General features: G+C 43.3%; 1 protein-coding gene across 4 annotated transcripts in view; it reads left to right on the top strand.

Moving 5' to 3' along the window:
• Herc4 (HECT and RLD domain containing E3 ubiquitin ligase 4) overlaps positions 1-27,752 on the top strand; it is a 281,533-nt gene that overhangs the window by 141,575 nt on the left and 112,206 nt on the right. For 3 of the 4 annotated variants that reach the window (XM_055063579.2, XM_050196063.3, XM_055063577.2), the window contains 5 exons: positions 9,185-9,234; positions 12,882-12,926; positions 18,707-18,757; positions 18,938-18,997; positions 22,944-23,063. In XM_055063579.2, the coding sequence (XP_054919554.1) occupies positions 9,185-9,234; positions 12,882-12,926; positions 18,707-18,757; positions 18,938-18,997; positions 22,944-23,063 (326 nt within the window). The remainder of the gene's footprint in view (positions 1-9,184; positions 9,235-12,881; positions 12,927-18,706; positions 18,758-18,937; positions 18,998-22,943; positions 23,064-27,752) is intronic. The other variant, XM_055063578.2, reaches the window with a different exon arrangement.

The raw sequence follows: 27,752 nt of genomic DNA, 5'->3' as shown, positions 1-27,752 counted from the left end.
TAAAGTTCTTACAATTTTGAAAATATGTGTCAGTATTTTATATATATCTGCCACCGTGGCACGCCAACACACATAATCCTGAAAAAAAAAAAAAAAAACAACCTAAAGCAAGCAGAGGGCCATGAAGCCACCATCGCAGTCTCTACTTCAATTGCACACCACAAAAAAGGTACGGGTCGCACGCACACGAATTCGCACTCTTAATAAGTGATGGTTTTCCAACTCACCATTTGCATTGGCATTTTCAGTGTTGAAGCAGCTTAAGCATCTTGAAAGTGGAATCTACAAATAAGCGGTGAAATGAAACTGCATTCTGTAAAGTTCTCACAATTTTGGAAATATGTGTCAGTATTCTGATAAGTCATAGTTGTCTCCATATATCTACCAGTGATATGTTCACTTCCCACTGCATGCAAGCTAAACACGCATTTTGACTTGCAGCATTTCTTACATCACACTGCATTACAGAACGTTTTCCACACTACTTGAAAGTGCACTCTGTATGGTGACAAATGACTAAATAATTCTGATGTGTGTTCTGGTGAGCGCAGGGGTGCCTTATGCTTGGAAGTAAATGGAATTTTCAATGAGTGTTAGCTGCTATCATCTGTTCATTACGTTGCACTGTAGTGTCTCTTCTTTCCTGACTTCTTTTTATCAGGCTGCGGTAGGAATGCCTTGCAGAGCTTGTGCAAATGTGTGTGCAGGACTGTGAGGGACTTCAGTGTCACACCTGCAGGTGTGCTACGTGAAGAGAATGGACACAGGACACCATATACAAATACACAATCAAAACTTACATTGAGAATCACTAATCAAATTACAGGCAAGAAACATTACAAAAGCAAAACAAACAGTTCACAGCAAAATCAAATATCTAATGTGACGCAACAGGAGATGAGGCATGAAGAAACAACATTTTAGCAGAGGGCTCACAGGTTACACGTCCATCATCCGACACGATGCGGTGGCGTCAGTTTATCAGTGGAGTTTGGCGCTGTGGCTCCAATGTAGGTAGACGGCTTGGTTGCTCCTAATTATCGGCGGCAGAGGCAGTGACAGGCAGAGTTGGCCATGACGGCGCCTGGCCTCGTGCAAAGCTGCGGGCCATCTTTGTTCCTGCAGCCCTCTCAGCGCCCGCGTGATCCGAAGTTGTTTGCGTCTCTCCTCAAACTACCGTTCCCAGACCCGCGGTCATCCGACACCCGGCCGAGGTGCGGTGTTTCCCTCTTTTGCCTATTTCTCCTCCAGATGCCCTGTGCTGAAGAACTGTTTTAGTCTTATGTCTTGAAGTTTGGCTGTCTGGGGACTGTCTTCGAAATTCCGTCGGGTCATCCGGTGCAACTGTCTGGCTGCTGCTTTGCAGGCCAGTATTTGGTGTCTTGCGGAGAAGTACACCAGTCACTGCAATCACCCCCCACTTAAGTTGTCCGGGGGCACAACTTTTTATTATTGCATTATCTCAGTCGGACATACGCTGACACAGACACAAACATGGGCGCAGCTGTTCATCATTCGGTACACATGCATAACAACGGTGTGTCCAATATAAGTATAAAACAACATTCACTGTTTACATGAAAACGCATGCACGTACAGAACAAAATGTCTCGCTCACCAAAAAAAGTGGCTATTTCATGTAATGAGACCCGCACCCCACCCGATACACTACGTCATATAAAAACACGGGAAGGATATCGTGTTACAATGATTACACCCGGCTCGTAGCCCCTACATTTTCGCTGCCCTTTATGTATTGCACAGTTAACTCATATTCCATGAAAGTCAAACTCCAGCGCAGAACACGACTGTTTACATGCCTTGCAGAGTTCATATAGGCAAGAGGCTCATGGTTGCATTGCAGAATGATTTGCCCAACAAGAATGCATGAAATTTTTTTAACTGCCCGCACAAGCACCAGTCCCTCTCGTTCAATCGCTGAGTAGTTTTCCTCACATGACAGCAGTTGGCGACTTGCGTATGCCACTGGATAGAGAACTTCATCATGGCGTTGCATGAGGATGGCCTCCACGCTTTTCGAACAAGCATCAGTGCACAGCACGAATGGCTTCGTGAATCCGGGGAGCCCTCAAGATCAGCTGGCTGGAAAGCATTTGCTCTAGTTGGTCGAATGCCTCTTGTTCTTTCTCGCCCCATATCACTTTGTGTGGTGCCTTCTTTTGGTTCAACTTTGTCAAAGGGCAGGCCATCTCTGAGAAGTTCGGAATGAAGTCTCTGTAATAGCCCATAAGGCCCAGAAATAACCACACCGCTTTCTTCGTTTCAGGCAGCTTTGCTGCTTGAATCTTCTCCACTGTCTCGGCTTGTGGTTGTAGGAGACCCATGTCCAACAATGTGTCCAAGAAAATTGGTGGAAGTGAAGCCAACTTGGCTCTTTGTTGGGCGCACCGCCAGACCGGCTCGTTCCATGCGCTCAAGGAAAGACTGAAGTATATTCACATGCTCCTTCCAAGTTTCAATGGTGATGAGCACATCATCAAAATGGTGGATGTTTGGAAGGCCTTCCACAAGCTTCCTCATTAGCCTTGTGAAGACAGCTGGTGCTGTCTTAATGCCGAAGGGCATAAAGTGAAATTGGTAAAGCCCGGAAGCACAAGCAAAAGCTGTTATTGATTTTGACTCCTTGTCCATTGGCACCTACCAGTACCCCTGAGAGAAATCAAATTTTGAAAAATAGTGGCAGTTTCCTAATTTTGCGAGCATCATGTCCACCCGGGGGATTGGCTCATCATCTGAAACCAAGACTTGGTTCAATTACCGAAATTCAATACAAAGGTGCATGGCCCCATCCTTTTTCTCTACAACTAGCACAGGCGACTGGTACGAGGAATCCGAGCGCTCAATTATTCCCTGCCGGAGCATCTGCTGCGCTTATTTTTGCACAGTTTCTTGAACAGCAAGTGGTATCGGATATTGCTTGGCCTGAATTGACGCCTCCGCCATAACTTCGAGCTTGCACTGTACGAGGTGCGTCTTTCCAGGAACATCTGTCAGTACACTCTGGGAGGCTTCTAGAAGGGTCTGTGACTTGTGAATAATGTTTCTCAGTCATTTCCTTGGATAGTTGGACATCTCTAAACGTTTCTTGCTGTTGAAGCTGCAAGAAAGAGAGATCCTCTTCTTTGCAAGGTTTGCATTAGAGTGCCACTGAAGCCTGATTAGATTCAGTGTCTCTTGTTGACCTCTTTTCGTATTTCGTTAGCATATGATATGGTTCCAAGATCAATGATGTAATCCACCTCGTTACTTTTTCGAGAACCATGAACGGGCTCTTCCACGTCAGTATCAGCTTGTTAGCATCCGATGGCAGTAGGAGGAGACCATTTTGTAGACCTACTGTATCATTTTCGCCTTCTTGAACTGTTTTTCAGCAGGTCGGCAGGTGTCCTCCAGGCGCTGGTGCAATTCCATCACGTATCCGTACGATGTCATTGCTTCGCTGTCCATATGATCACCTGTCCACAGTTCTATTAAAAGGGCCATTGGTCCTCGGACATATTGGCCATAGAGCAAGTCAAATGGCGCAAACCCCAAGCTGCTCTGAGGTACCTCACGGTATGAAAACAACAATGGGGCCAAATATCGGTCCCAAGTCTTTGGGCTCTCTTGGCACATTCGGCGGATCATCTGCTTGAGTGTCCCGTTCAACCGCTCCACAAGTCCATTAGCCATGGGGTGGTAAGGTATAGTTGGGAGTTGCTTGAATGAGAGCAACCGGCTCAGTTCCTTCATAACTCTCGTTATGTTCGCTGGTGTTCCCTGGTCACTGAATATTTCTCGGGGAATCCCCACGTGAGAGAACATCTCCAAAAGGGCCTCGGTGACCTTCTCTGTCTCAATGCTTGGCAAGGCAACGGCATCGGGTAACGGGTCACATAATCAACCATGGTAAGGACATATCGGTTTCCTTTTTCGGAAGTTGGTGACAACGGGCCGACAGTGTCTATGACAACTCGTTGAAATGGAGTCTTGACTGTCGGCACGCTTCCGAGTGGCACCCGACCAACCAAGTGTTTCGGGACAGTCCTCTGGCAGGTGTCACAGGATCTTACAAAACAAGTGATGTTGGATTGCACACCCAACCAATAGTTCCTCGAGCACTTGATCTGTTATCCTCTTGGTTCCCCGATGACTAGCCAGAACTCCCTCGTGAGCCATCTTCAAAACAAACTCGCGAAGTTCTGCTGGCACAACAAGCTGTTCCATCTCTTTCTTTGATGGCAGCCTATATTTCCTGAAGAGAATACCCTTCATCAGAATGCTCGACCGATCTGATGGTAGCCTTGTTACTGACTGCTTCAAAGCAGCACTGTAGTGTGGGATCATCTCTCTGCTTCGCTATCAGATCGGACGAATTTAGTTGCAAGTGATTGCTTGGCGCCACGGTTAACAAATTTGATGTGGGAGAAGCCGTTCTTGTGATGATGGCAACCGTTGTGTCATTGCTGGTTTGCTTGGCAGCAGCATTGAGGATAGCGTCCGATGTCAAGTTCGGCTGACTCTCCAGCCCAGCCACCTCGTTCCGCTGGAGACTGCTCTTTATCCCCAAACAATCATATGGCCTCTTCCAGCAAGGGTCAGGAGCAAAAGCGTCTCGCACACCCTTGACATTCCCCATGACCGCATCATAAAGTGGATTCTCCATGCGTGTCACCGTCACTCTGCCGGTGAGAAATGGAGAGCTGATGTTAACTTCAGCCTCAGGCAGGCGCATGACTGACCGGTCTAGCAAGGTAATGATGTGACTCCAGTCAGTTTCTCGTCAGGCACTAGTGAGTGCTTCACTATCACTGAATTGCATCCATTCTCCCATAATACTATTATGACAGATCCCTGCAGCACGCCATTGGCTGCTGGCATTCTGTTCACTTGTGATTTCATTTTCTTTTCATCTTGCATCTCAATTGGGGTTCCACTAGTAAAGGTGCCTTTTGTCTCAAAAGCCCTTACGCCGCTCTCAGCGGCCATAGTGCCCAAATCATACGGACAGGCTTCCTCTTTGTGGCCACCCTTGCGATATTTCGGGCAGGGAGCCCCCTTTGGATTAGATGGTCTTGTGTTTGATGGAGCAGTTTGCCTTCCTATGCCCTAACTTGTTGCAAAGGAAACAGTAAACTTTTCTCTTTACATTTTGCCCATCTGGGACCCTAGCTTGCGCTGCAAACCTTCCCGACAAGAAGCTCTCGTCCAGCAAGTACGTCGAGCAGCCATGGCCAGTGGAGTCCTGGAATGAGGACACCACCCACTTGACCTCAAGAGCAACCACCTCGATAGTCCGAATAAATGTTTTCTCTCTTTCTCTCTCTCTCTCTCTCTTGCTCTTTGTCTTTTCCAAGGTTGATCAGGCCCTGTGCTTCGAGGTAATGGTCCGCAGTCTCAGCGAGCTTGTCCAGGCCTCTGCAGCCCCTTTCTTTCAAAAAGACAGCCAGCTTCTCATGACATTGCCGAAGAAACTTTTCAGAAATGGTTGTCTCGGAGGTCCTTGTAGGTATGCTCCGTCTTAGCCATTTGCTGTCATTGGTCGAAATAGCGGGCGAGACGACCAGCAAAATGTCTCCCTGTTTCGGAATTTTCAGCTCTGGCATTTCTGAACTTCGCCCTGTACACTTCCTCGGTGTATTGGAAACGTTCTAGAAGGGTTTGCTTCAACTTGGCGTAGTCCACTATGTCATCAGCCGCCATACGACCCACAGTACTCAATGTTTCACCGGTTAAGCACGAACTGAGAGACAACGCCCATCTATCAGTTGGCCACCCTTGACTATTGGCCACTCTTTCAAACCATTGGATATACGCATACAATTCATTGAATGGGGGAATGAGCTTGTGCGGGCTTTGGTAACCCTGTGCCGAACTAGAACTTGAAACACTGCTAGCTGACGGATCGCTGCCAGCCGCGGGAGCTAACCTTGCCTGTTGTTGTAACTTCCGCTTAAGTTCAAGAATTGATTTTTCTTCTTGTAAGCGAGCTCTTGCTATCTGCCTCCTTAGCTGCTGCGCGATTAGCATGCAGGCTGGTCTCTTTCTCTCACACGCCCATCTATCCAGCTCCTTAATGAGGCCTTATTGAGCATCACTGTGGTGGTGCGTGGGGGCTGAGAATGGATCTTGGGAAATTATTGCAACTTGGCAAGGAATTAGGCATAACAGGCCCAGACTTAGTGAGGGGGGATGCGGCTTTCGCATTGTGAAAAATGGCCAAAAAAAATCGATTTTTTGAAAATCACCTTTTCAGTTTCTATAACTGTTTTTCTATCTGATTCTGAAATATCATCACTATAAACCACGTAGAAGTGCCCTAAAAAATTTGTTTTATCAGCCAAGGTGGCGAAAAATTTCGTGGAAATCAAGAAAGAACAGCGTTTTTCAAGCCACAATATCTCGGGAATGGCGCAACCGAGCGCTGCCATCTTGGTCTTGTGGGAAAACGCATTTCTCCGCCTTCAAATTTGCTGCTTCAGCTATCCCCTCCATACAGAAACAAGCACACAAAAAGCAAATGATTGAAGGTCGTGCTGGAGTCTGCGATTGGCCGTGCCCGCCATGGGGCTCCAGCGCGGTTCGCCATTGGTCCAGCACTTGCATCGTCTGCTTGGCTCTTTGCACCTGGCGAGCCTGAAGTCTCCACTCGCCGTAATCTTGACGTGTCATTATGGGCGCTACGCGGACATCGCAGTAGCGTGGCCGATCCCTACGTTTGTGGACGTCTCAGACCCGCGGCTAAGCATTCAGAGCATCGGCGACATGGACGTCGCGACCAAGATTCGCAACCGAGATTCGCACGCAGAATCCTCGGACATGCAGCTAGGCCTTTCAGCGCTCTGTGTTTCGGAATTCGGGACCAAGCACATTGCGCACGCAATCCTCGTACTGTGGCTAAGCATTTCGTGCACAGGAGTCTCAGACTCGGCGATCAAGCACATTGCGCGCGAACATTTTGTGGACCGGTGCCTCTGACTGCATGACTAAGTACATCGAGCGTTGACTCCTTGAGCCCGTGTCTAGGCATTTCGTGCACTGGCACCTCAGACTGCGTGAATAAGTGCATCAAGTGTCGACTCCTCGAGCCCGAGATGGCATTTCGTGCGTCAGCACCTTAGACTGCGCAGCTAGGTATTTTGCACGTCGGCACCTCGAACTGCGCGACTAAGCACATCGAGTGTCGACTCCTTGTATCTGCAGCTAGGCATTTCATGCGTTGGAACCTCAGACCTGCAACCCAGCATATTGCGCGTTCACTCTATTATCATATTGTCACGATAGCTCGTAACAATATCTATCATACCACCCCTTCATAAAGAGAACTTCATCATGAGCTCTGTTCACTAGGCTTCTTGAGCTGGCACAGACACCTGGCTGCAGAAGTGATCGAGGCATCATACAGAAGTACAATTCTGGAAAGCACCTAGTAGCTGCATATCTATCACTCGCTCTTCGACCCTAAGTTCCACAGCCATTGTCAGATGAAGATAACTAGGAAGGCTGCTGGCACTGAGAGCCTTCGTTCAGTAACATGGTCAATTCTACCAAAAGAAAAAAAAAATAATGCCTCACTGATTGTACTGTAGACTGCTATCAATCAGGCAGCCTGCAGGTACAACACTGGAACTGTATTCATGCCCACACAGAGTTCTGCACCTCACTTGGTTTGAAACCCAGGCACCATGCTCTTTATAGAGCAGCAACAAAGAATGCCATAAAAAAAAAAAGGAGGGGAGTGGATGACGGCATACCAGACCAGAGGCCCAAAGACCACAAATTTGGTGCCTTTTAGAGAACTGAAAAGAAGGTGAAACTTTGAGGGCCATTATCTCAGAACTGATTCCTTTTTTTTTTTTGCCTTTCTGCTCAGTTTCTGGAGCTGATTTCTTTGTTACTGTTTAACATATTTTGATTCCGTTTTCTTTTTTTGTCACATTCCTTGGACTACAGTGCAGGTCGCGACATTCTTGCTTTCTTATCTTGACCCTTTGTAAGTTTACGATATGGCTATTCTACTCCGAAAGTGTGCTTGGTACGAAGGTGACATAAAAATGGCACTCCAAAAATTTGTATTGCAAAAGTAATAAAACAAGAATGTCATGACCTTCAGCATGCATTTAGATATGCAGTCAATACTTAACAAGCCTTCTATCATGTTTTTTAAGTTCCCCAGGCTCTCCAGAAAGTTCTAGGGAGAAAAGGTCTGCTCAATAAGATTCAATAAAATGTTCTCAAGATATCGCTCTGAAACATTTATGGAAGCATCAGGGAGACATTCTAAATGTTTGTGCCAATTTTCATCAAATCCATGAAGAAATAAGGAAATTGATTTTCAGAGCCACATCCCCCCTCCCCCCCCGTTAGGTCTTAAGAAAAGCAAGTCCTGTCACGGACGGCAGTTTTTGTGAGGGACTTTAGTGTCATTGCAGGTGTGCTACGCGAAGAGAATGGACACGAGACGTATGCAAATACACAATCAAAACTTGTATTAAACCCACCCGATCCGAAGTTGAATGTGTCTCTCCTCCAACTACCGTTCCCAGACCCATGGTCATCCGACACCCGGCCTGGGTGCGATGACTCCCTCTTTCGCCTATTTTTCCTCCAGATGCCCTGTGCCAAAGCACCTTTGTTTTAGTCTGTGTTTTGAAGTTTGGCTGTCAGGGGACGGTCTTTGAAACTACGTTGGGTCGTCCGATGCGACTGTCTGGCTGCTGCTTTGCGGGCCAAGCCAATATTCGGTGTCTTGTGGAGAAGTACACCAGTCACTACAACCACCATGTATAGGCTGCAGTTCTGTTGCTTGCGCTACATTTGGCAGGAATTGAGGTTATGCTTGGATAACAGAGCTTCTGGTGTAATGTTATGCAATGCCAGAATTAGCAGGCTGGTAGCATTGAGTGTCACTACAGTGATTCATGTAGTGTGCTTTACATAAATTCTTCCTTTTTGTCTTACATATTGCTCTCTGTGGATGGACTAAAGAATGCCTTGTTTGTCGTCTTGATGTTTGGTATTGCCATTTAATTTGGAGAGCTTCATGCCTTGAATTCTCTAGTTTTGATAGCACTTGGTAGCATGAAAAACTATGAGGACAATGTAATGTTAACTAAAAGAAGTTTGACTAGTTTAAGTGTCAAGGTTGCACTTAAAACTTGGCTTATACATGTTTTTTCTTCAGGTAAATGGTGGTCCCTTTTGACTGAAGCTCAGTTTGAAGACCTCCTGACGGTAAGGATTAATTTTACTTTCAACCTTACAATAAAACAGCATGGATGCTACCTGCTCTTTACCATCGGCGCCAACTACGGTTGACCCACAGTGCCAACGATGGCTACGCGAGGAGCAGTGATTGAGTCACGTGACATGCCTTTCTTTGTCTGTCACACAGATTTGCCTAATGATAACCTACATGCCGTAAAGTTGGAATAGCCCTTCTGTATTTTGGAGAAAAACTGGAAAGCAAAACTTCCTATGCAATAAACGATTGCGCACAGGGCCACTATTCAACTGAAAACCTCATTGGTATTCAGTATAACATAATGTCACTACTTCGATAGCTTCAGATGGAAAAACGCACTTGATTCTATTCAGCAGACTTTCTATTGATAAAAATATATTTTCCAGACCTTCATATACTAGAACTCAGCTGTAATCAGTGCTGGCATGCTAATTTGGAGTTCCATTTAATAAGAGCAGATTGTTCTATATATCTTGATAATCATACTGTAACTATGTTACTGATAGCTTGCTACATTTTTGTTATGCAATGCTGGGAGACTCTCGAGCATGTGCAGCGCAATATTTTCTTGCCAAAAATTTGTAACCTATAAATTTTCGAAAAAATTTTCCGATATTCGAAATTCAATTTCATATTCTGCTTTTCTTTTCCTGATTTTTGATTTTGATTTTTCTTTTCCTGATAATTTGAAAAATACTATTCAGTACTTGCACCCTCCTACTTGTTATGCTTGTTATTTTTTTTCTTGTGTGCGCTTGGTTCAAATGTTTGGCATTTTAACTTACTGTGCCCATTTTGTTACTTTTCTTCTTTCCTTTGTTTTTGTTGTGGAATCTTACCAAGATATTCTTGGGGCCTTGCATCACTTTTTGAAGAAATGCAAATGCCTAAACTTCCAGGATGTTCTATTTCTGTTTTTTTCTCTTAAACTAATGTGTTCTATTGGTGTCAGATGAAATGTGAACAGCGGAGTGCATGGTCGAAGCATAACTGAAGGTATATTATGCGTTGTCCAGTCATCACCATTGACAGGCGCGCACATCCGGTTTGACCGCACTGCATGATGACACTCCCCATATACTGCAATATTTTCATTTCTGTTCTGGTTCTCTTTTATTTCAAAGCATGAAAAGAAAAATCAAAGAAAACGGATCTTAAAATATCGCTGTAGAATGAGCATCCTTGATGCCTACTGGCTAACTGTATGAGCAAAGCTATCTCTAATGATGACTGTTAGACGGTGCAAACTGTACTGTGCACACTGCTGTTCGCTTTTCATTTGATGCCGATAGCACATCTGTTTTGACTGCATTGAGAAGCTTTGCCCTAGGGCAGAGCTGCAGGCCGCTCCCACGTGGGGACTGGTAGGCCGAGCCTAACTGCCGCATCGAGGGCTCTCTGGACAGCCCAAGTGTGCCGTGAAAGTTCAGAGCTCTGGATGGCAGAGCTCTAGTCTTCCGTGATGTGATTGGGTCCCTGTAACGAGGGGCATTACCAGAGCATGTGTTCGAGATTGCTAATAGCCCCACAGTCGGGGCAAGTAGACCTAAAAGCCTCTGGAGTGATCATATGGAAAAGGGCCAGGTTGGGATAGGACTTAGTCTGCATGCGTAAAGTGGATGCCAGAGGCTTTGGAATGAGGATGACCGAGGCCATTTTCCAGGACTCCAGGGCAGCCCCTTGTTGCCATATTCCATTGATCTCCTCTGTCAACCGTTCTATGGAGCCGTCGTCCAGGTTTCTGAGGGCCCAGTTGAGGATGCCATCAGGACCAGGGGCCGACCTGCCATTTAGATTCTGGAGGGCTTCCCTTACTTCGCATCACTTTAACGGGTTATCTAGCTTGGGGCAAGATGAGCCTTTGTAGGGCAGATAGTCTTCGTCACTCGAGTTGCCCAATGTCAGATACTTGCGAGCGAGTCTTTCCAGTACGGTCTTTACTGTCTCTGATTGTGATGCCTCATGTAGAACCTTCGCTATCACTTGTCTTTGGTTTGACTTAGTATTGCTATCATTGAGAAGATGCTAGAGTAGGTTCTATTTAGCTCCAACTCTCATCTGGCCATCCACGGAATTGCAGACCTCATCCCACTGTTGTCTGCTCAGGGTTTGGCAGTGATCTATAGTTTTGTTGAGCTCCGCAATCTTTTTTCGGAGCATTCAGTTGAGTTTCTGCCCTTTTCATATTCCATATTCAGGTTTGCTAAAGGAGGACTCCAGTGAAACCATGTTGGTTGCAACTCTACAGAGCATGTCATAGCATTTTTTGCATTTTGTTCAGTTGCATAATTAGTCAAGATTATATTATGTCCCGTATTAAAGTTAAAGAAAAACATCCAGGGAGGAAGTTTTTGAGTATTCCTGGATGCGTTACGTTCAGAAGTGTTTAGCTTTCTGTCTAATCTACAAGAATTTTTTCCGCATCATAAAGAAAGCTTGTAAAGTATGAAAAAAAAAACCATGTGATGGTGCATTTATGCACCAGGATAGCAGTGCTCTCAAATGTGCCATGCATGAACATTACTTACTTACAAAACAGCAGATGGCTCAGCCTAAGCTTTAGCTTACTCTGGCCTGCTACTCTGCACACACATGTATAAATAGTGTTTTTAACCTACTGTGCTGCAGCTGAAAAAGTGAAAGGGCAATAATGCAGGCATTAGCTTTGAAATTCATGGCAATGGTTTGCCTCAATTTCACTGCCAAAAGCAACAGACGCAGCTGTTTCTGATAGCAATACACAGAATGAAGAACCTGGAATAATGGCTTCCTTGTCACTCCCTAGGCGACAGCGCACTAGCTTACAATAGCTGCTCATTCATGCATGGCATGACTGAGAGCACTGTGATGATGCAAGCAGGCACTGCAGTTGCATGGTTTCCATTATTTTTTATCAAACTTTCTTCAGGACTCGGAAAAAATGATTGCTTATTGTAATTTTACTTTAGAAAAGCGGCTGAGAGTGTTCTAGTTGCATACACATATTTATAGCGCTTCAAAATGCACAAGTTTGATGTGGCTACTATCCGTCAGTCAAGCTGATGCACGACAAAGCCGTTTACACCAAGTAGCACGGCCAGACTGGAGCATATAAGCGCGAGCGTTAAGCCCTGTTGTGCACAAAGCAAATGCTGCTCATACGCACTGCAGGTGTATGTAGCTGCGGTCTGCTACATAGCATAGATACTGTGGCCGCGGGTTGCCGTGATGCATCCACCGATTGAGCACAGTGTAGCTCGCTGAGGACAACTACATTTGACGCGTTGTAAATGCCATAATAGGAAATAATGGCATCTACATGGACATACAAAATCAAATGTGAACTGCATGCCATATTCAGTAGGCGGGGCGTTGTGGGCACACTCGCTCCACCGTAGCCTTCACAGCGGAAGTCATTGAAGAAGGAACGAAAGCACCGCTAACGCGATGTTTGATTGCCAATAACTGCACTTCTGCTGTATGCATTCAAGTACTTTTTGCGGCATTGTATTGCTGAAATAGTCACATTCAACTTCAAATGCATTTCTCGGCTTTGATAAGAAAGTAGTTCAGGGCTCCTTAAGGAAAGGAATGGAAATGAATTTGAATTCCCTAGAACAGGTCTGCAAGTTTGAATGTCTTTTCTTTTACTTTTCAGATATTTAAGGAATGTGTTGTTTATATTCTTGCCCATCAGATGCAGGTGAGTTTGTTAGACAAATAAGCTCAGATTCATTGATTACTTGTAATTATTGTTTCAGGTTACTCTGAGGCGATAGTGTAAATAAAGCATGCAACCATAACATACAGCCTTACGTTGTATGTGCATCTTCTGTATTTTGCATTGCTAAGAAGACTGTGATAATGAGGCTATTTAGGATTATAATATTTATTGTATTATGGCTTGGTGGAAATGAGACAGTGCAATCAAAGTTGTAATCTGCAGTGTTGAGTACACTGGTTATGCTGGGTAAGAACTAAGCAGGTCGATTGGTGTTTCAAACGAGAGTTACTGAACTGCTGTACCTAGTCTTTTTTCGTAAGAATGTTAGTCACATTGTTGTGTAGAGAGTAAAAGCAAAAATTGCAGTTGAGCATTAACACAAAGAATATCAACATGAGGAAATTTTCTGGATAATGACATATGACCTGCTTCAAATAGAGGAAGAGCCAAAATGTTTAAAATTCAGTGCACTGTAGACAATTTTTTTCTTCTCATTAATACATTACTAACAGTAGCATACCAGTATTTGCGATATTCATAACGAACTAATTAATGTTTTCTAGGTAATGTTATAGCTAATCAGTTCAACCTTGCACCAATTTCTGGGCATTTATGCTAAAACTCTTTTACAAAATATATTGGCAATCCACTTAGCTTTGTCCCACGTGGGAGGTTTTTCAGGAAAATAGTAAAAGAAACATCAATGCATGTCTCGTAACTGATGCTACTTTCAGGATTTTTACTGAGTGTGTAGATGTGTTGAGCAGTGACCAGGTTCATTTCACGTTTGTGGCATGTGCCCTGAAGTCGTTAATGAAAAAGTTATTTAGTTTATTGTACACTGTTAACCCACTACTGAGGCCTATTACAGGGAGGGTACGAACAATACAGGAATATGTGCACACAGATATAAAAAAAATATACCCAGCTAACAAGAGAAAGCACATCATTGAAAAGCTCGTCTAGGCACAATTCAGATCCACTTACATCATTTTTCCGCACCACATTATTTGATGATATATTCCCCAAAGTAATATTTACAGAAAAGAAAAAAAAAACAAAAAAAAGGATCAAGCTAGTATTGGTCGTGGAACCAAACTAACTGTTTGCTTGAGGACACCACTTCTGAAGCTGTTTCACATGTGCAACTTTATTTTTTATTGTCCTTGTAAAACCTACTTAGAATATCAATCTCTGCTTCGGTCTTTTTAACTAATGGTTTCACGACCACTACAATGCACTACTTTTTGAAATACAGTCGAACCCACTTATAAAGATATTCAAATGCCATGAAAAGTCCATTGTTATAATGGAGTTGCATGAAAAACATCAAAATAGGGGGATGGCAGAGCTGATGTGAGAAAGCTATCATGGCGGGGAGGCTAATGTCCCTCCCCACCACCTTCTTTCATCTGGCTGCTGATTGTGTTCACTCGTTTAACTGCTTCCTAGGCACTCCGATCGCGTGTAACAAGCCGCGGCTCTCGGTGTTAAAGAATGGCACTGCTATAACAACTGCAAAGAGGGGTCACAGGTGGCAAGTGATATGCGAGCACCGCCGAGGCATCGCTTCGGTGGCACCAAAAGGGGCCTTTTAAAAATTCCTGACAGGCTTTTAAAAGCTGACAGGCTACCGCGGCAGCCTGTCAGCTTGAGAAATCAAGAAGAAATGCTGAGGCAAGGTCGCCACCAGCATCTCGCCATGTACTCCTCACTGGCTTGTACGAGAAAACCCTATGTCTGTCAGTCTTGCATGCTTTACATGAAGCTTGCCGACATCTTTCTCCAAGGCATCCTGGTGCTTCACGTAGTACAGCGAAAGGTTCCTCGCGAGAATGAAGCCCCGGAGGACAACATTGAGTACACCTGCCTCAACCAGCCTGCCTGAGGGCAGCCTGCCTCAACGTTGTCATGTGAGGACAATGTTGAGAGAGGCGTGTGGACAGACTGGCTGAAAAATGAGCGTGCGGCGGCTGTTGGAGCAGCGGCCCATCATGCAGCCGCACGAATTTCTTGTTTTCTTTTTTTCTTTTCAAGGATTTCGCATTTCACTGCCTTTCGGCTCAGACACCCTGCAGCCAGACTTCATCTTGATAACTGATAATGCGGCATCGGGGCATTGTAGTAAGCGGGTTATTTCACCATGGGAAAATATACAAAAGTTGACGGTGCAGCAGCTTCTCTTCGGTATAACTGATATATTGTTAAAACCAGTATCGTTATAAGTGGGTTCGACTGCACTAGTACATTTCTGTCACTGTGTCAGTCTGTTGATCTTTTGAGCATTTAAAGAATGTCCTAAAATTTGCTAAATACATTCCAATTTCTTCAAGATCTCTTGATGGGGGCTCCAGACTACTATCATATTTGAAGATAGGTTGGATATAGTGAAGTCTTGAAACAATTTACTGTATCACTGCAATGAACAAATAGTAATAGTAAAAAAAGAAATGTGATAGGCTGACACACATTCTCTACATGGTGTCACCAGCCCAGTTTAATTATTCATTATTGTTATGTGTAAATACTTGAACCGAGGTACATTACCAAAAAGTTGTGTCCAATGCTATAAACTATACTTTTAGTTATATTTTTTATAGTTTATTTTCGTCCCCTTTTTATGACTCCGTGAGCTCAGCGTTTGAAGGTCTTGGCTTATTTTAATCCGATCTTCTTCGCAGTGTACACAGTAATAAATTAAGCAAACATCTGCAAGAAAATTCAATTTCACAGGAGCTTCAACAGCTGCAGAAATATCATTTATATATCATAGGTGCAATAGTAGTCCTAATACGGAATTTTGGTATACCTGAATAACCCTTCTTATTTACCCAACAAACTGTCTGACAGGCTGTTTGTATAGTCAAAACACTAATTTTTGGGACCCTTGACTCTCATGCGTCCTCTGTTTTTCTCGCATGGCTCTTGCGTCTCCTGTAATATGGCTTCCCTGCATAGCTATGAACCGCCAGTGGTCGGTGGAGTTGCAGAATTGTATGAGAGATGGCACGAGTTGCTCGGGGTTACTCAGGCACTAAAGGGAGTAGCCTCTTCCTCTTTGGCTTGGGGTCGGCTGTGTGCATTGATGGTTCGTGCGCGTGTTGGCGCGCTTCACGGGACTATCCTGTGAAAGTCTTCAGAGCAGGACACCAGATGGACGAACACAATCGTTTGAATGCGCCACCGTTCGCTTGACTGTACATGCAAACAATTGGACGGTGTCTGGCATGAGGGCAAACATATTAACTCGATATCCTGTCGTGGTGAGTTGGATTTCATCGGTTTGTTAACACTCATCAGCATGTTCTATTGGTATTAATTCGACATATGAAAGGTCTATGAAAGGTGCAGTAAACACCCTTGTGATTGTTTTCACTACTTCTTTGTCATTTCTTTGTGCCAAGAGCTCATTTGGAATTTTACATAATCTAGCTGAGCTCATTTTATAATGTTGCTTGTCATGCTAACTTTTTTTGAGTGCCTTTGCAAGATATTTGCATCTAACATTAACTTTCTCTTCTGCAGCCAAAGTTATACAAAGACTGTACTGTGGATTATTTGTGCCAATTGGGATATCAAGAGAAAACTGGATTGAATTTTTTATGCTACCATGAACATAGTGAATTTTTTCCTCTAAAAAAACATACGTGTTTTACTACTATATGTTCAAGGGTCTTACAACACAGATGCGACAGATACATGCCTGTAATTGCCAAGCATTGATCAGTTGCTGCCCTTGATTAAAATAATGATGGTGCTGTGCAAGAGTTGTGGCAATGAGTGATTATTCGTAGATTTCACAAAAATAGTCAATTGGTAATAAATAGAACGATCACTATGCATATACACTCAAACGTCATCGTAAGGAAGTTGAAAGGGAGCCTAAATTACTTTGTTATACCTACTCGTTATATTCCTTATTGCCCTTCACTGCCATACCAGGTATATTTTTGTAGTTGCAGCAAATTTTTAAAAATTCGTCTTGTATATAGCACAATTCTAATCCTTGAACTAAATTACTCGATGAGGTGGGCATTACCTGTGTGAGAAATCAGAATGCCTAATTGAATAATTAACATAACTGCACAAACAAACCTTTTCAATTAATTACTTTACGGCACATATTGCAATCTACCAATTGTAGCTGGTGAGTTCGCAAGGCGAATCACCATGTGGAACGAATTTTTGGGATGACATCAGTTTTCGAGATCCTTTCAAAATGTCTGACGAATTACACTCGCGTTCCAGTTACTTTTGTGCTTCGATGCATAAAACAGCGTTTTCTTTAAAAAATAACTGTAACAAGAGTCAATTTTTACTGCAAATTTGACAGCGCATATCTCAAAACCGGTGCCATCGTCAGAATTTGTTCCAAGTCGATATGCCTTGCAAACTCACTAGCTACAATTTGTAAAATGCAATGTGTGCTGTAAGTTAATTAGTCAGTTACACATTTCATTGCTCATGGAAGTAACATCCACCTCATTGAGTAATTTAATTCAAGGGCTAGAATTTGGTGCAGCAAAGAAAAAAGAACCCCCCCCCCCCCCCCTCAACACACATATTATATATGTGTCTGTGTTCGTGCACTCGCACACCCAGTGGGGTGCACAACTTTGAAAAAGCAAAAAAGAAGACAGCTTTGAAAGAAGACACACACGCACGCATGCACGTGCACGTACGAATGTACACACACATGCACACGTGTGTGTGTCTTCTTTTAAAGTTGTCTTCTTTTTTTGCTTTTTCAAAGTTGTGCACCCCATTGGGTATGCGCGCACACACACCCAGTGGGGTGCACAACTTTGAAAATGAAAAAAAAAAAAGAAAGGACACCTTTGCAGCTCGCCAAACTGCTGTGTGGCCACATATGCATTGGAATTTTAATAAAATGTCAACAAATTCTCAGCAGCAAAAAACTATTTGCAATGTGCAACACACAACTTCTTAACACTTGACAGACAGCCTGTATGATTGCTGCCTTCTGTTACAGTGGGATGGTGTTTCACTTCAGCTTTCCACTTTGCCAGTTCAGATTTTCGTGAAACTGACAAAATGGCGACATGGTTGAATTTATGAACAGACAGCACACTGTACCGTTAACAAAGTTCATCAGGGTTGAGCAGCATGTGGCACACAAAATAACATGGTACGCCACCTATACAGCAGCTACTACTACTACTACTACTACTACTACTACTACTACTACTACTACTACTACTACTACTACTACTACTACTATGTGAGGTGAGACGTTGGCTACACAGTCAGCAGCCAATGAACCTTGCTGTGTCTGTTTGGTTTGGCCTGGCCATCTATGCCAAACTATGTCAACCTGCGCTGTGCACAGACAAGTGCTATGGCAAAGTGTTGCTGCTTGCATGCAGCTGTGCGCGGCTGTGGGAGAGACCTCGACGATGTACTGGACTCTGGGAGTTTTGAACTGCTTTGCCGAGTGAATTTTTTGAACTCTGCAGAAATATACTTCCCGCACTTTTTGGTTTGAGAGGCAAATCTAGTTTTTTATATCGATTGGCAGAACAGCTTTACTTTGTTAAAATGGGATTTTATGTACGTACGTAGATCTCTATGGCAATTTCAAGGGGGATTGCATTTAGTTCATTATATCCCATATTGTTATGATGAGGTTCGAGTGTAGTCACAAAAATTTATTTGGTAATCTGTTGGAGCCACAGGATCTTTTTGTTTCCTATGATAGCAGCTGATTAAATATGCCCTACTTATTTGTTTTTTAACAGATAAATCTAATTAGATTGCAGTATCTTCACCTGCGGTTAACTGCTCAAGAGGTGAGGATGATGGCAAAAGCTGCAGTTCTGGTTTGTCTATAGGTTTACATTGATGAAGGCTGCTTTGATGGAATTCATAGTGCCATCACGTTTAGCATCAGCCTAAGGGAGACCAAGGCTGGCTTTAGTAGGTGGTGTGTGTATACAGGGGGAACATATCTGTGATGGTGCCTATTCCAGACAAAGAAGAACCACGGACACCTCAAACTGGCCCTGGATATCCTAGCCAAGCTCAACAAAGTAAGTTGTGCTTTTTTTTTTTTCTCTCTTCAATTGTCATATATGCCAGTGCATCAGGCAGTTGCTACTGCTTTTATTCCGAGTGGAAACATCAGCTGTTTCTTTAGTCATTTTCATCATTTGATACCAGAATGCATTAGTACGTAGTATAGCATAACTGCGAGTCGGCCTAGTTGGGACAGATTCATTATTTAAAAACTTTTTGTGCGCAAACAAACAGGGACAAAGAAGAGGAGCAACAAGGACGAGCGCTCGTCCTTGTGTTGCTCCTCTTCTTTGTCTCCGTTTGTTTGCACACAAAAAGTTTTTAAATAGTATAGTATACTATATAGCATTAGTGTAGTATGGCAGCACCAAGCCATTGCATTCTGTAATTGAAATACTGTCCCAGTGCATTTTGCTTGAGCGTGTAATGTGTACAGTGCATTCTCAGTATGCCCCAAGAAGGCACCTGACAATATGCTGCTTCCTTGTGAATTTGTCACCTTAATTTTACTCTTTCAATTCCTAAGGAAAGTTTTGGCTCATACACAGTTCTACTTCTAACCAATTTTTTAAATGGGAATTCATAATTTCTGTGTTTTCAGTAACAACTGAACATACCTTGATAATTAAAACAATAAAGCTTTATTCCAATGATTTTTGGAGTGTCGCTTCAGACTTGACACTCCTATAAAAATGGATGTTAACCTCAAAATTTAAAGACAGTTTGTGTGTTTCACAGCAGCAAAAGAAGGCACAAATGTCCTGAAAAATAAGTGAGTGTAGTGAATAATATTCAAATGTAGTGGAAGTATTGCATACTGGCATAAGCAACATAATGTCGTATAGATTCGTGGGCTGACAATGTCTGGAATCATCAAACTCAGTCTTGAGATATTCATAGTGTTTGACTACTTCAGAGAACATTAAACAAATACTGCAGTGAAAGATTTATTGGCTCATCGGCAAGGTGTAGACACACTCCTTGCATTTAGGGACATCAAAGGATTTTTGCTTGCTATATACCATATAGTCAAGCCTGGTTATAGTGAACTGGTTCGTGTGCTAAAAGTTTGATACATCAAATAATTTGATATGTTCAAACATGGTATAACAAACTTTAATGATGACTTTGTTGTACATTGGTAAAATAAAGCTGCGCGACATTGCTGAAACACCCTGTGGTGACTTGACTCTGACAGCTGCATGTGTAAGTAATGCAGCAACCTAAAATAATCTAGCTTGTTATTGGGCTATGCATTGTATACATCCTACTTGGCAATGGGAAGATGATGGGAACAACAATAAATTACATACACATGCTCTTCATTGCCATGAATATGCAGTGTTGCGATTGATGTTATGCGGGATTGGTACAGTGGCTTGCCGACAAGGTCCTACCAAGCCAAGCTGCCACCCCCACCAGACTTATTCGACACGAAGGGGACCGCACATGGATCTGTACTTCACTGCTGTGGCCATCAGCCTAGCCTGAGTGTCTGATTGTGTGTTTGATTGCTGATAAGATCTACAATTGTGAACATATTGTCAGCGAGCTTCTCGTGACGACTTCTCACCAGCCACTCCATAGAATAAGGAACCAGTGGCCACTGTGCTGGCTGCACTGCTTAGGCCACTACGCCTACCCAGCGCAGCTTCGTCTATAGTCAGCAACCAAAATTGTGGTTTCGTACCCAATCAACATGGCAGCAATTTTATTGATGGCTATACCATGTTTGCTGCATCGTGTGCGCAGCTTATGCTCAAAATATATGTAGGGTGTTAAAAATTTTCATTGTTGCTGTTATTCATTGATTCTGGGGGTAGGTGGAAATGCTGCAAGGAAGTGCGAGTAGTTGTGCAGGTCTGAAAATTTGGTTGATGACTGTATTTATAATTTTTGCTTCCAAAATATATATTTTTAAAGGGCCCCTCACCAGGCTACACAGCATGCTTCAGTTATACACTGGATGTTATGTGTCCTCTAGGGCGCGTTCTGTCACAAAAATGTTTCAAATCGGCTTATTAATAGCTGAGATAAAAATATTTCAGTGCCGCGATCCCATGATTTCAGGACGCAAGCTCCACTGCCATGCGAGACACTCTCTCCACTTGCCCCGTCTAGCCTCCACAAGCTTTCCTTCCCAGCGTTCTCCCGTACCAGACCTCAAGGATCGCATGATGCATACGTCACGATTCCCCCTTTCATTTTTTTTCTCATTTTTTTGCGGTGTGGCGCACTTCCGCTGACGTCGTCACGCATGAGCGGTTGCGATTTTCTCGTTTCCTGCAGTGCACGATTTTGCACGCTGTGCACGAGGACACCTGACTAGTGGTCTATGCTCCATGAATACTGACACACAAGCAAGTGGATCACAATGCATGATCCCATGCTAGAAAGCGGTAGAAAGTGACATAGCTTCAATGTCTGCATGCGCGACTTCACAGGTGGGAACAACCACATGAAACTGAAGTACATCTCTCTTGCTGTGGCGCAAAGTAAAACAAAAACATGTCGACATTCGGTTTGTGTGTTTTATTATTTTTCTATTCATCTATTCTAGCAACATATTACACAAATAACAGATGTTGCCTTGAATAATTCTCGAAGTCACGTGTCACCATGAGCGACGTCACAGCTCAAACACGTGTACATGGGTGCACTAGCATGTGTATGTCAACCTCCGGCTTGGAGCGCAGCAGCCGTGAGGAGAAGGAAAAACAGCATTCAGTTGGAAATTTCAGATCTTTCCGCGGCACGTAGCGATGTAATACTTTGCATACATTTTCGTTATCGCGCAGTGTATGCTCTGCGCTTGGCAGCTCAAAATGACCAGACCTGGTGAGGAGCCCTTTAAAGCACATGCTAACAAAAATGTGTTGCATTGTAACTGAAGCTGTGTTAGATCCTGCATTACTGATTTCATTATAGCAGGAGAATACGCTACTCCATTAAAGGACCAACAAAATGTTGGATTTACTTTATATCTGATAATTTGTATCTGATAATATCTTTATATCTGTATAATGATGTTCGTTATACAGTTGAAACTCAATTTAACAAAGTGATGACCACGCTCGAATTATTTCGTTAAAACAGGAAGTTTGTAAAATTGAAAAAGAAATTTTTTGCACCTTTGAAATCAAATTGTAACGTAGCCACCTGCAAAAGCTACCGCAGCATTGTATTTACTGGTAATCCAGCCATCTGTCGCACAAATCATGAAATAATGGAAGCAACCACCGCGGCTCCCTGCCAAGGCGGTCTTGAGTCCGCTGTTCATGCATGGGTGCGGCGTTCAGCCTCGCCTAAATAAAGCTAGGGCCGTGTCTAGGGCTCCTAGATGGTTTAACACGATAGAGTGCACACTTGGAGGAAAGCCCCTCTGTGTCAAAATTAGAAAGAAATCACCTCTTTTTATTTTACTCATTTATTTCAAGAAAAACTTTGTTAAATCGAGTTCGGCCAAGTTAGTTTCGTTAATTTGGGTTGATGACAACATTGAACCCTATGGTACATGCTGGGGAATGGAAATTTCTTCATTGGATCGGGAACTTCTTAAAATCGGGTTTCGTTAGTTCGAGTTTTAACTGTATCTAAGTTTGACTGTATTTTTGCCATTAGTGGATAGCTTTGCAATTCAAGAAAGGTATGCACAAAATTTCAAAAAAGTTCATTTCATGGTCCTGGCAAGAGCCTTCATAGGTTCATACGCTTTAATGCTGCTTGATGGACCCTAAGTCATAAAAGTAGCATTAAGATTCAGCATTGTTTTATGTGGGGTGCAGCACACATGCTCAGACCAAACAACAAGTAGTTCTGCTAACATTTGAGCATTTATATCACCATGTTTTCTTGTTTATTTTTCATAAGTTGTGGAATCTGTTTTGCACATTATAGTGGACCTATATGCAAGAGTCTGCCTTGTGCTAGAAGTTTTTCTTTCTTTTTCGTCCATGACAGGTGAACAAAGAGTGTGGTGGCTTGGTTTCATATGAACACTTCTACATACCTGATGTCACTGATAAGGTGGATGTCCAATTAGACTATATCCAGTGGATTCAGGAGGACAGTGGGGATAGGGTAAGCATTTCCATTGAACTGCTGACGTATAGCGGTGTCCCTAATACAGAAATTCAAGCATAATTGTCTTTGTGCTAACCTTCAGATTTTGCACTAGTGAAGTTTTAAAGGGTCCCTGCATTCCTGCAGTGCAGTGAGGTGTCTTGAACGTACAGAAAGAGTATCGCACTGGAAAGTAACATTATAGCAGGTGCACATGAAGACATACCATAGTAGCTCAGTGGGTACACTACTCTGCTGGGCATGAGGTTGCAAGTTCAGTTCCTAGCCATAGCAGCTGCTTTCTGATGGCACCAAAATGCAGCATTCTTTTGTACTGTGCATTGGGTGCTTGTTAAAATAAATAAATCAATCAATCATGCCCATGCAAAGAACTGACATGAGTCTCTCTGGCAAAAAAAAAAAAAAATGCACCGAAGTTCTAAAGCACCTAGCAGTGGTGAACTCCAACTCTGCTACGCTCCATATGCAGCCATTACAACCACAGCTGCGGCTTTGTTGTGGAGCCCCCCGCCTTGGCTGTGCCAGGTTATGGGTTCGATTCCCACCGCCTCTGTGCACCAACTGGTTCTCAAATGGGCCCAAGTGTACTCTGGCCTGGCTTTCAGCTTTGTTCAGGAGTGATACACTTGGTAAAGGGGCCTGCACCCTAAATTCCCCTCGAAACTCTCGCGAGCAGAAAAAAAAAAAAAAGTTCATTTTCCATGTCGCGCCCCAAATGCACTTATTGAGGTGAGGACGCCTTCGGGTTGGAGACAAACACCCCTTTCCAAACGTTGAGGTTCCATAATGGCTAAGCATCAGGCTGGGAGCATGCTTGTACCCATTTTACCGGTAGGTACCCGGCGGCAGCTCTTGCCTACCACTGCCGTGGCAGATGCTCTTCAGCAGGGCCATCTGTGGTTGGACAACCAGGCATCCAGAGAAAACTGGTGAAATCTGTATTGCGCCCCTTATTCAAGATGTGAGCCTCCACAAGAGCCGAGCAGCAGGCCAGGTAACATCTCTACCTATTAGAAAAAAGCGGTGGGTTTTGGCGGCACCAGGATTTGAACTCAGTACCTCCTGCATATGAGGCGAATGGTCTACCGCTAGGCCACCGTTGTGATGGCCTATCGCTGCGGTGGCCCAGCAGTAGAGCATATGCCTCGTATGCAGGAAGTACCGTGTTCAAATCCTGGTGCGGCCGGAAACCCACTGTTTCATAATTTACACAGATTCACTAAGCATACTAACAGCACTTCACCCTAGAAATGCAATTACACTATTAATCGGCGACATCCCACATAACATAAGAAGAACCACAAGACAAGGACACAACATAAAATTTTGCTGGGTGCCCAGTCACGTCGGAATCGGTGGGAACGAAAAAGATGATGATTGTGCAGTGAAAGCTCGACATAAAAAATCATCAGAGCAAGAATTCCTTACAAAGACTGTATGAAATTAGTGCACCATAAACTGAGAAATGAATGGCAGACTACATGGAATAATGAAATAACAAATAAACTACACCTAGTAAAACCTATCATAAAAGAATGGAAGTCATGCTCACACCGAGAACGCTTCATCGAAGTAATTTTATGTCGCCTTTGCATCAGACACGCGCCTTACACACAACTTCCTTCTGACAAAACAAAACAAGCCTGGCTGCAGAAAATGTGGAAATGAACTTACTGTAAATCACATCGTATTATCATGCGTGCAACTCGAAACACTGAGGAAAAAAATACTTTGTTTTGTAATCAACATATTCCCTTTCACCCAGCATTGATTTTAGGCGAAGATGCACTTGTTGATATCACACATGTTATTAGTTTCTTAAGAGAAGCAGGTATCCTTGAAAAACTATAAATGAGCCTACCCACAACTTCATATTGTGATACACCTCACCCACCTTCTCATATTTGAGAAGTAGACTGAGGTCTTTAGTTTGTTGGGATCCTCGGAGTCCTTGCCCAGACTCCGATCGTCACTGAGGTAACATAAATTTTACCTTGTGTTTGGCGCATGATAGCCTGAGTTGCTTATGCGCCATTAAACACAACGCAAGGTCTGCACGAAGCTTGTGCCGAAAGTGTTGACAGAAAATCAGAAAGAACTTCCAGTTTTGCACTGTGAAGAATTGTTATATTTGATTCAAAATGAGCTGGACTTTCTTATCTCTGTAGTAACCGGAGACGAATCCTGGATGTGCGAGTGTGACCTAGAATCGAAAAGCCAGAGCAGCGAGTGGCACACAAAATCATTCCCCCGCCCCAAGAAAGCACGAATGAGCAAGTCTCGCATCAAAACGATGCTCATTGTCTTCTTTGATACCCGAGGAATTGTCCCTTTTGAGTTTGTTCCGCACGGAGAAACTGTCAACTCAGCCTTTTACCTGGAGGGGCTCAAGAGATTGAAACGCCGGGTCGCGCGTGTTAGGGCTGACATCAAAGACACGGTCAAGTTCCACCATGACAATGCCTCCAGCCACACGTCCTTCATCGTTACCAACTTCCTGGCCCGGAGCAGCACCCTGGTGGTCCCCTATCCTCCTTACAGTCCTGACTTGGCTCCGTGCGACTTTTTTTTTGTTTCTGCGACTGAAGAGAGCGTTGAAAGGAAAACATTGGAAGACCGTGGAAAACGTCCAAAAGCATGTTACAGCATTCCTGAGAGACATTCCCGTCGAGGACTTTCAGGGTGCCTTCCAGGCATGGCAGACATATCTCTGCAAGTGTGTGTTTTGATGCAGGGGGAGAGTATTTTGAAGAATTTTAACCATTTTTACAGGTCCAGTCAATAGATCTATTTTTCTCAGAAAATGCGCATTACTTTCATAATGTACCCTATATGCTATCCGCAGACTGTTTTTTCACCAAGCCCGAGGGCTGGTTCAGGCCCCTTTAGGGAGGGTCAAATTCACAAGGTTTTACAGTACTTCTAATTTATGACCAGTTTAGCCAAAGTGAAATTTTGTTGCAGTTGGCCTCTGACTCTTTCTTTACCGCTAGAAATGTACTTATTTTCAGTGCTTTTATGTTTGAACATCTTATTTCAAGACATAGAAGTCACAGCATATACCGTGATACATAAAATTACAGCCTGATCACTGGTGTTTTGAATGAATGTAAAAAAGTAATTATTATCAGACAGTCTTTGAGAATTCTTGTGTGAAACTTCAAAGCACCTCAAGGAACATTAATGAAAGTAATAATTTGCTATTTTTAGTATAAGCACTGAGAGTACCTAAAAGAAATCTGAAATTTATAAAATATGTGCCTAGCTCCTTGTTCCCAAATTTTGTAAGTCACACCACAAAAAAAAAAAATTATATGCAGGTTTGTTGGTGTCAGTACTAGCCATAGGGATGTCCATGCTATGCAGGAAAGCAGTAGCTTCACAACTGTGGAAACGGGCAAGTCTCAATTGTGCAGGTAGCATTTGTTTTGTTTACTCATCGCAACAGGCACCTGGTCCGTATTTTACTGCATTTTTTAGGCTCGCAAAGCAATTGTCAGGTCAGGGAGCATTCACTGGCCTTCCTCATCCTTGATTATTGCATTCAATCAGCTTTTTTGTGTAAGCAAGCTGGTCTAATGCACACTCAACTGGTGCTGGAGCCTCCACGTGCTTTGCTCATTTTCACTACAATGCTCTACAGTAATGTGGAGTTACTTTGCAATAGGATGGATAGGTGGGCTAGGAGTTACATTGCAATAGGATGGATAGGTGGGCTAGTTGGTAATGCATAATTAGAAAACTTAGAGCGCAAGAAAAGCACTGGACGTAGAAAAGGAACACATACCACATGTGCGCGTAGTGTGTCTTCCTTTTCTACTTGTAGTGTCTTTCTTGTGCTCTAAGTTTTCTAATAATGTGGAGTGTTACGAAATATTGCACAGTTATGAATAAGGGAGCTTCTATTGGCAGTTTTCAGAATGTAAGAGATGATACTATTAGTCAAGCTTCAGTCAAAGGTTGGACTAAAATTGACTGCATGCTCTAGTGTTCATGCCTCCCATGATGGTAAGGATTGCTCGTAATAATTTGTACAGATGCTGTCAAAATGTTGATGGATATAAGCAACCTACGGTGGGGCATGTAAAGTTGCACTTGATATTAGTTGAACACAATTATCAAAATAACACGCACTTGTGAGCATCTATTGTTTAAGACATCGCTAAAACATTCTATACTTCTGATCAGAAAAACGACTACCTGAGAGATGCTTCTGTGTCTTCACTGCTGTTGTCATTTAAAAACGATCTCGCCTAGTAGACCAAAGCGTAAATTTTGAGTCTCTTTATTGAAGCAGTACTAGGAGCACCGGAGGCTAATCTCATCAATACCTGCAGTCAAAGTCTTATTTTTCCAGACTTCCTCAATCAGCCAAAAATGGTCAAATCTGACCAATAGTTAGATCAGTCATCATTTCTGACGGTGCAAATGACGTTGCTAGTAAAATAATTCCAACTGAACTGTTTAATAATGTGTAGAAGAACTGTTGAGCAAATTGATGGATTTCTATAGTCTAATAAGGGAAAGAGTTAAAGAATCATACCCGTGCCACACGGGCATAGAAAATGGCATTAACTTTCTAATGCCTTAAGATTTAATGTCATTTGTGTGGTGCCACGCAAGCAAATCAAATGGCATTCGCCTTAATGCCAACCATCACCGAAGGCATTTGCCAGAACTCATTAG

Source organism: Dermacentor andersoni, chromosome 1 (assembly GCF_023375885.2).
Source record: "Dermacentor andersoni chromosome 1, qqDerAnde1_hic_scaffold, whole genome shotgun sequence".
Taxonomy (NCBI): domain Eukaryota; kingdom Metazoa; phylum Arthropoda; class Arachnida; order Ixodida; family Ixodidae; genus Dermacentor; species Dermacentor andersoni.
Note: the sequence above shows the minus strand (reverse complement) of the source record. Positions and strands in the feature narration are given on the sequence as shown.